The sequence below is a fragment of the Sinocyclocheilus anshuiensis genome, unplaced genomic scaffold (genome assembly GCF_001515605.1).
Source record: "Sinocyclocheilus anshuiensis isolate Anshui unplaced genomic scaffold, SAMN03320099.WGS_v1.1 scaffold1985, whole genome shotgun sequence".
NCBI lineage: Eukaryota > Metazoa > Chordata > Actinopteri > Cypriniformes > Cyprinidae > Sinocyclocheilus > Sinocyclocheilus anshuiensis.
The window spans coordinates 377,170-386,881 of NW_015541030.1; the positions used below are offsets into that span (position 1 = coordinate 377,170).

At 37.4% G+C, this 9,712-nt stretch overlaps 2 protein-coding genes across 2 annotated transcripts in view; one reads left to right on the forward strand and one right to left on the reverse strand.

Moving 5' to 3' along the window:
* Positions 1-1,061, reverse strand: part of LOC107690500 (uncharacterized) — a 300,658-nt gene extending 299,597 nt beyond the window's left edge. Inside the window, exons 1-2 of the mRNA XM_016488857.1 lie at positions 777-1,061; positions 114-458 (exon numbers count right to left, since the gene is read on the reverse strand). Of these exons, the coding sequence (XP_016344343.1) occupies positions 114-458; positions 777-1,059 (628 nt within the window). The 5' untranslated portion in view covers positions 1,060-1,061. The remainder of the gene's footprint in view (positions 1-113; positions 459-776) is intronic.
* Positions 1,062-7,346: 6,285 nt separating this feature from the next.
* The window catches only part of LOC107690521 (SLAM family member 5-like), a 10,094-nt gene continuing 7,728 nt past the window's right edge, over positions 7,347-9,712 (forward strand). Inside the window, exons 1-2 of the mRNA XM_016488875.1 lie at positions 7,347-7,386; positions 8,496-8,627. Coding sequence (XP_016344361.1) covers positions 7,347-7,386; positions 8,496-8,627 — 172 coding nt within the window. The remainder of the gene's footprint in view (positions 7,387-8,495; positions 8,628-9,712) is intronic.

The window sequence follows — 9,712 nt, forward strand, 5'->3', positions numbered from 1 at the left end:
CACAATTATAACATAAAAGCTCACATTTTCAAACAGCCCACAATATATATATAGCAATATTGAACTGTATTTATTGCAAAGAAAAGTGCATTGATTGACTAAATTACACTCACCAGTGACAGTAATGCTGAATCTTCTAATACTGATGATGCTGTGGTGAGGGTGGATGTGGCTGTTGTTCTGTAGTTCATAAACTCCAGCATCTGTGGTTCTGGTGTTTGTGATGGTCAGAGATCCAGTCCGATTGTCCAGCTTCAGTCTGTCTCTGATTCTCTCTTTACACTGATCATCTGTACAGATCTTACTCTGATCTCCAGTGATTTCAGCGATGGTATTGTCATTAAACTGCCACTTTATCACATCATTTGGGTTTTTTATTACATGAGTGTCTAAAGTGACAGAGTTTCCCTCCTTCACTGATTTTGTCTTCATTTTATCAGTCTTTGCACCAGACACACCTGAAACACAAAGCAACAGCTGCTGGAGGATCTTTTGGGGAAAAACAAAACAACTAAACTATAATAAAAGTAGACATGTGCCTGAGTAGCAGTGCACACTTCGGAACAAATTTGGGGTTTCTGAAATTTACAGTCTCTGATGCCCATACACATTTAGGGCAGAAAAATTATGAAGAAGAAAAAGAATATCAAAACAAACACAAATAGGGTTTTAGCACTTTGGGTGCTTGGACCCCTAAAAAAAACAACAATGAAAAAAACACATGAATTATGTGATTTAAGCCAATGTAACATGCTTTAAAATGTTACATGACTCACCATGAACAGCAACACTGAACATCTTTTGAATCATTCTTCTGCTGATGGTTTGTAGTTGATAAACTCCAGCATCTGTAGTTCTGATGTTCATGATGGTCAGAGATCCAGTCTGATGATCCAGCTTCAGTCGGTCTCTGAATCTCTCTTTACACTGATCATCTCTACAGATCTTACTCTGATTTCCAGTGATTTGAGCAATGCGAGTGTCATTAAAATACCATGTTACTCTGTGTTGTTGGTTTGTTTTAACATCAGTGTGTAGAGTGACTGAATCTCCCTCCATCACTGACACTTCATTTTTATCATCATCATCACCTGAAAAAGAAATGAAGAAATAATCATAAATCACTTGCAGAGGAGTGGGATACGAATATAAAAAGGAAAGTGCTCTGATTTTAGGTAGAGATAGGTAAAGAAATCTGTCTGGATTCATGGTGAGCGTGATTTCACCAAGTACAACATGTTCCTGGATCAACATACTTGTTGATCCTGGAACAAGATTCCAATCAACCAATCAGAATTTAGATATAACTTTTCAGGAAATGTCTGTTTTAGGTTTACAATCAGGGTTAGGTGCTTCTACACCCTTGTTAATCAGCTATCATTTCCCACTGATTTTAGGAATAAATTATGGGTACGATCTTGGAAGTAAAGTAGTTTATAAAGTCATTACTGCTGTGCTGTTGGGAAATGTCAACGGTAGCTACAGTACGGTAAGTTTATTTACGGTGTTGAAAAGTGCTTTTGGCCTGTTACTGGTTTTATTAAACATGGCAGAGACGAAACTAGAACGCGCTAGGTGTAAAGCAGATTTGTTATTTTTGAGATGTTCAAGAAAGGCTTGGTGATGAACAGTGAGGCCAGTTTTCCTATAGAGCCGTTCCTATAGAGCCGTCAAACTGCAAGCCGTCGATCAGAGCTCTTAAGGTTATACAAAGTTCGGGGGTAAACTAGGGAGAAGTGTGCGTGGAAGGAACAGTTCTAGTCTTAACAGGAGCATGCACAGACGGAATATCATATAATATAGAGTGAAATTTTGAAAGAATCAGTGAAGGAGAATATAAATCAAAAACATCAGAAAGATTAGAGGAAGCAATAGAGGAACAGAATGATGAGATGTCAACATTATTAAAATTACGGCAGGATATGACAGTCTTAGCAGATTTCTTATGTATAGGCAAACTAAAATTAAAGTCTATGAGTTTATAATCAGAGATACCAGTGTCAGAGGAAGAGATGGAGCAAATACCAACCCCTGATGTACAGATCAAATCAAGGATATGACCATGAGAAGGAGTAGAAAATGAACATGCGGAGACAGATTAAAACAATCAAAAACTGACAGTAATTGAGTGGTGTTAGGGCAAACAACATCAACATGTATATTACAGTCACCAAGCAGGAGAAGACATGGAACAGGCGAGGGTTAACAGTTCACTGAGTTGAGAAAAAAAAGTTTGAAAATGATTTAGAAGGACGATAGAGTAGGTTGATAAGAGAGTCAACCTTCAGTACCATATATTCAAATGTATCGGTGTCGTGGAAATCGAGTTGAGATTCGGAGGTTATCATGGTAGATGACAGCGAGACCACCCCCTTTGCCATGCAGTTTTGGCCTGGACAAATGCTTATATCCATACGGCGTGAGTATGTTTAACTGCAGGAAGTCATCAGGGACTTGCCAAGTTTCCGTGAGAATCAAAAAGTCAAGCATATTGTCAGTAATGAATTCGTTGAGGTAAGGTGCTTTATTCGAGATGGACCGACAGTTCAAAAGAGCAGTGTGACAGTACGAGGCAGATGAATTTGATGACGAGGTTAGTTGACAGTTAAAGATGTTTCACAATATCAACGTTGATATTTTATGAGTATTTATTTTTGGTGTTTTTGTTTTTATTTATACAGAACAGTACAGAGAGCACACAAGTGGGGGAGAGAGAAGGGGATGGCATCAGAAAGGACATAGAGCTGGGACTCTTTCAAGGATCACCCTAAGCACAACCACGCTATATACACACACAAGGCTGTTGGTTCTAACATTTTATCAGAATTAAGAAATATTTCTACTTAAAACATTAAATGCATTTCATTCAAGGCAGGGTTTTTCCTGCATAAAGAATTTCAAGGCGAAATTCTTCGCCTTGAGAGAATTTTAAAACTATCAAATTTAGTGCCGCCCCTGGCTGTCAACAAAAATCAAGACAGGTGGTCACATGCTCCTATACCCCTTTACCACCGACACAGTTTCTGTTACAGGTTCCATTCTCAAACTGCTCAACACATTTTCACTGCACAAATGTACAAATCTCTTGTAATGAGACACATGAGTAAAACAAGTTTTCACAGAAACTATAGTTTTCCACCAAAATAAAAGATCAACTGGTTTCTGTCAAAAAAAGTACAAGGGTTTCTCTTGCAAGTGCAGTGCAAAATATGCATGTTATTGTACAGAAACTTTGAATCTTTAAATATTGTATTTGGATTGTTCTTTTACAGGTTTTTAACAATACATTCAAGCACAAACACTGCAAGATAAAGTTTGAGATTATTTTAATCTGTTTTATACAGCGTTTTGTTTATTGAAGTTTGTTTATTGAAGTTTATAGAGTCGTGGCCTAATGGTTTAGAGAGTTGGACTTCTAACCCAAAGGTTGTGGGTTCGAGTCTCGTACCGGCAGGGATTGTAGGTGGGGGGAGTGAATGTACAGCGCTCTCGCACTGCAAGCTAAAGTTTGAGATTATTTTAATCTGTTTTATAGTGTTTTGTTTATTGAAGTTTGAGTCGTGGCCTAATGGTTAGAGAGTTGGACTTCTAACCCAAAGGTTGAGGGTTCGAGTCTCGGTATTGGCAGGGATTGTAGGTGGGAGGAGTGAATGTACAGCGCTCTCTCACACCTTCAATACCACGACTGAGGTGCCCTTGAGCAAGGCACCGAACCCCCAACTGCTCCCCGGGTGCCGCAGCAAAAAATGGCTGCGCAGAGGGGACTTAACCATTAGGCAAAGGTAGGTGACCGCCTTGGGCCCCCAAAAGCCAAGGCCCCCCTAAAATGCTTTTTATATGCGAGATGCGCGTTCAGAGCGTAGAAAATGGGGACAGAATCCCAGAATCTATTCATAAAAACGGAGTTTACTGTTTAACGCGGAATGTGACGGAATGAACGGCGCAGACGCGCGTTTCATTTGCCATCTAAACACCTGCAACGCTCGCGGTTGTCGTCTGTAGTAGCAAAATAGTATTTTTGCCATTTAATATTCACATACACTAGTCCATATCGCGATTTGATTGAAGTGTACTGAATTGCATTTGATTTATTCATTAAATATTTGACGAATTCTGTGACATTGCTCGTTACACAGGAATAAAAGATAAATTAATGTTTTTGCCTTCATTTGATTACCAGAAAAATGAAAATACACAACAGAATTCCTAAAAAATAAATAAAATTAAAATTTCATAGGGCCCGATTATTGTATAAAAATGTATAAGTTAAGTTGTTTTTATGAATTCAATTAATTAGATATGTTTTTGATTAAACCATTAAAATGGAATACAGAATTAAAATGGAAAGCACAGAATTTGGGCCCTATTTAATATAATCATCCAGAAAAATTAAAACGAAAAAAAAAATAAAAAATAAATTAATCCAGAAAAATTAAAACTGAAAAAAAAAGATTTTGGAAAAAATAAAACTTAGGCTAATTTTGGAAAAATAAAACGGATTTCATAGGGCCCTACAAATATCATGCATCTGAAGCTATAATTTTAATACTAAGTGTGGCATCCTCACAGAGCAGACAGAGGGAAAGGGGTTCAAAAGCCAAAATAAATCATATCCTAAAGCGGCAAAAACACTGCATATATTGATATTCGACTACGCCACCCTGGGAATTTCACCCAGAGAATATGACCAGCGCACAGGTTCCCTACTAAAGACAAGGAGAATGGAGACACAGGTATTTAATACAAAAATACAAAAGTTTATTATGATTCATCAAAATAAAATCTGAGGCACATGAAAAAAAGACAAGCCCCAATCATTCAAATATGTTTAAAAGAACAGAAGCTGCGGCCTCTCTCAAGAAATGCCCGGGCAAAAGATAGACACGTTCCCCTCACACGCACTGCACACTCACGCTCACAGCACCCGGGCCCCAGTGAAGTGATCAGTCACGGCACACGGTGTAAACACCACCACCAAAGAAGAGAAGGGAACAGTCAATTTCCTACGCAATAAGGCCACAGCTCCTAGAAACAAAAACTCTCCACACCATACACACAAAAGAAAAAGAAAATTACTAATTATATAAACAAACAAGTGGATGTCAATTATTCATCCACAGCCGGCCCTTGGTAGAAAAACCCTTACTGGCCCGGTTCAATAAAGGAAACAATAAAAATAACAACACAAACAACCAAATAGTCATTGACCACAAAATCAAAAAAAAAAATAAACAAATATATTTGTTATACACATACAGAAAATCAAAACCATTAACTTCAATTAGGGAATGCGCAAAATAAATCAGAATTTAAAAAAAAAGAAAACAAATAAACAAATATGTATTATTATACTCAATTCACAAATCAACAATCAAATCAAAATTAAATAAATCAGGATTTAAACAAACAATTCCTGACCAAACAGTCAAGATTCATAACCAAACAGTCAAAAACACGAAAAAAAAACAAAATTATGCAAAAAAAGAAATAAAAACAAACCAAAAAAAAAGAATCTTAATAAGAAACAAAAAAACTCAAACCATGTAAAGTAACGAGTATGTGAGTATAATAATTCGAGCAGCAGTCTCAAAACAACCCAGGACAAAACAGCGGTGACATCGCTGCACTGAATGCGATCCTCCTACCGTCACATAGCTGCAGGATCAGGTACACGAAGAGAGAAAGAAACGTCCCTTTAATAGTTCACAGTAGTCATTCATACATCACGAACTGAAAACAATACAAGAGAGTTACCATCTGACCAGTTGCTATATTTTAAATGTCGACCACAATCCATCAAAACCCGTCATACACGCACCTGAAGGGCACAGACGCCCGCACAGCAGCCAGCTGATAACAAACGGGAAGATCCCGAAACCACGTCTGTGACGAAAACTAGGCTACAGCATCAAACCGTTGCCCACTAAAGAGGAGCAACAAACCATTTAGTTACTACATACACGCTGGAGATCGCACTCAGTCTACCATCAACCCACGTACCTCGAAACGGTCGCAGCAACACACCACAACACGCCGCACCAGGCCAAGGCATGCGAACAAACAGACGAGAACCCACCACAGGTGCGCTCCAGCCTAAATGCGGGCGCAACTTAATTACGTCACGGCATTTACTCTAACGCCGGCAAATGGGCTTCCAGCTCATCATGCCACATAAGCAACAGTGCATATTAAATAGGGCCTATTTTGATTCTTTAAAATGGCGCTCACTCGTTTTTGTGAAAGACCCAAGAAGGGTCACTTTCCACACAGGCACACTTCATGTTTGGTTGAAATAATCCTTACGCATTTAAATGTATAATTTCCTTCAGTTTAATTTAAAGGTGCAATTAAAATGAATACAAAATAAATGTAATCAATAAATTCGCCCCTGCCCACAGGTGTGTGTTCACAGTGTGTGTGTGTTCAATGCTGTGTGTGTGCACAATGCTGTACTGTGTGCACTTTGGATGGGATAAATGCAGAGCACTAATTCCGAGTATGGGTCACCATACTTGGCCACATGTCACGTCACTTCACTTCACTTCACTTCAAGTTGATTGTAAAGCCATTGCTGCCTGTTCTACAGGTTTTTAACAATACATCCATGCGCAAACTAAATTTTAAGATCATTTTCATGTTTTATACAGAATGTTTCCAAAATAAAACTGTTGTTTATAGTATAACTTGGTGTTTTGGTTATTGTCAGTGTATTTAGTGGTGTGTTTAGCTGTCAGTCTGGGGAGCATTTCCCAAAAGCACCATTAGCCAACTATGGATGCAAGTTCCATTGAACTCTATTGGTAACGATGGAACTTGCGACTGTAGTTGCTTCTGGGAAAGAATCCAGTTTGACCTCTGATCAGTAATTCTACTCTTACTGTTTTTAAGGTTTGCTGGATTGATTCAGTCCTCCATTTCACTGTAAAGCAGTTTTATCTAGAGTGGAAGTCAGACGGTGAGCTCATAACACAACAACTGAACACACATCAAACAGATGATTTGTTTAAACCCATATGTAAACAGTACTAACCATAAACAAATTTAAAGTTGTGGGCCAGACTTATATGGGATGCTTCCCATATAAGCTTAAGGAGACCTGCTGAACAAGCCAGCAGTGTCAACCTGAAGCTTTAACCTGCACACCCACTGAAGCTAAGCAGGGTTTAGTCTGGTCAGTACCTGGATGAGAGACCTCCTGGTTTGCTGCTGGAAGAGTTGTTAGTGAAGGCAGCAGGGGGAGCTCATCCTGTGCTCTGAGTGGGGAGGATTCACATTGACAGTTCTGCTGTGTTTTCAGCAGTAGCGTTATTAGATATGCTGGAGAGCTATTGAAGAAACTGTCTCAAATGTCTGTTTTGTTCTGTTTGTGCTGGTGGAATCTGATTGGTAAGCTATACTTTTTTGTTTAATTATATGGTTGATTATTTTTTTCCCATGTCAGAGTAATAAAGTAGCTGCTACACTAACAAAAAAGGTACAAAAACTGTCACTGAGGCGGTATACTTTAGGTACTAAAACATTTAATATACTATTTTAAATTATTTTAAAAGTTTTTTTTTTTTTTAATCAGTCTGTAATAATTATCATGCATTTGTTTAGTAAATGTTGCACATTGATTTTCCTCTACAACAGATAACTTTAAAGCAAATGAAATATTAAGGATGTGTTGCACCATAAGGATTAAGCTTAAATCTAGATTAAATCTAGATGGGTTGTTATAGCTGCAGGGAAAAATACCTTTAAAATTAATCCATTTCAATATAAAAACTCAATTTTTATACTTTTAAAAAGTAACTTATTTTGTTAGTTACGTTTTATGGAAAGTAGTGGTTTATGTTACTTTTGTGTTACTTTTTGTCACCTGGGCTGGGCTTGCTTATTTATTTTTAATAATAAAACCCCCAAAAGTTTTATTTTGGGCAATTGTAAAGGCCCTTTCATACCATAAGTGAAATTAAAAAGCCTCAGGCTGAAGTAACTCTTCCTCTGCACATATTCCCAATTTATCTCAACACAGGGGCAGGAGAGCCGTCAGTGAATAAATGTGAAAACAAAGTTACTTGCGTTCCTTATTTGAAAAAGTAACTCTTCACTGTAAATTTAAAAGTAATGTGTTACTTTAGTTACTTGATGAAAGTGATATGATTATGTGTCATATGGGGATTGGTTATCTGTCCCTTTTCATAAATCATGCTGCTAAATATATTCTTAGGTAATCTGCAAGTGCTGCTGCAATGTTTTCTCTGCCTGCTTAATATTAATAATCTCTCTTTAATGGTAGTGGTTAGCAGTTTACGGTATCAGTTTATAAAGACAGTTGATATTGTATTTTTATTTATCTGCAAGAGTTACAGTACTTATATCAGACAAAAAGTTCTGCTTGTCAGTCAAAAAATAAAAATAAAAACGGAAATGGAATATGTGTTGCTTTTTCGTTACAGTGGCCTACCTTTGTAATTACCTTAGTCTGTGTAAAATCAGTTTTTATTTCCCAGGTGTGTTTGGTGAGTCAGTGTCAGTGATGGAGGGGGATTCTGTCACTCTAAACACTGATGTTACTGAAATACTTGAAGACGATAACATACTGTGGAAATTTGGAGCTGAAAAGGCTCTCATAGCTGAAATCAGTCGAGAGAAACAAATCTTCTTCACATATGATAATGTTCCTGATGGGATATTCAGAGACAGACTGAAGCTGGAAAATCAAACTGGATCTCTGACCATCAAAAACATCACATCTGAACATGCTGTACTCTATGAACTACAGATAAGTGGAGCAAAACTGACATCAAAAACATTCAGTGTTTCTGTCTATGGTGAGTAGAGATCATTTGTTCTGCCTGTTACATATTCTTGTTTTACAGTTTGAGATGACATCATATAAACACTCACTCAACACTGAACTGAAAATAAAGTTGTGTAGATTTATCCACATTTCAGTTTATTCTCTCATGTTTTGCAGCACGTCTGCCTGTTACTAACATTACCAGAGACTGTTCTTCATCATCATCATCATCATCATCATCATCAGGATCATCATATTGTTCATTGTTGTGTTCAGTGGCGAATGTGGGTCATGTGACTCTCTCCTGGTACAAAGGAAACAGTTTATTGTCCAGCATCAGTGTGTCTGATCTCAGCATCAGTCTCTCTCTACCTTTGGAGGTGGAATATCAGGATAAAAACACATACAGCTGTGTGCTCAACAATCCCATCAGCAACCAGACCACACATCTCAACATTACTGAACTCTGTCACACATGTGCAGGTATGGAAGTAATGATATTAATGTGTATTTGTTGGTCTTATCTCTGTCTATTCAATTCAATTCAAGTTTATTTGTATAGTACTTTTCACGATACAAATCATTGCAAAGCAACTTTACAGAAAATTAAGTTTCTACAATATTTAGTAGTAGCTTATCAATGGTGACTGTCAGTTAATGTACATATGGCAGAAATGTACGGACGATTCAATTAAAGACGTAATCAAACAGACAATGAACACTATTAACAGCAATTATATGATGCAATCAAACTAACAGCAAAATTTGGTAGTTCTGTATGTTGTTTCAGGGTTGGCATTGCATCAGAAACAGGTAACATGTTTTGTAGCTTGGCAATGTTTCAAAGATGGAAGAATACTGTTTTTGTAACATGGAAAATATGATTTTCAAAAGACAAGTTGCTGTCTAATATAACACCCAGATTTG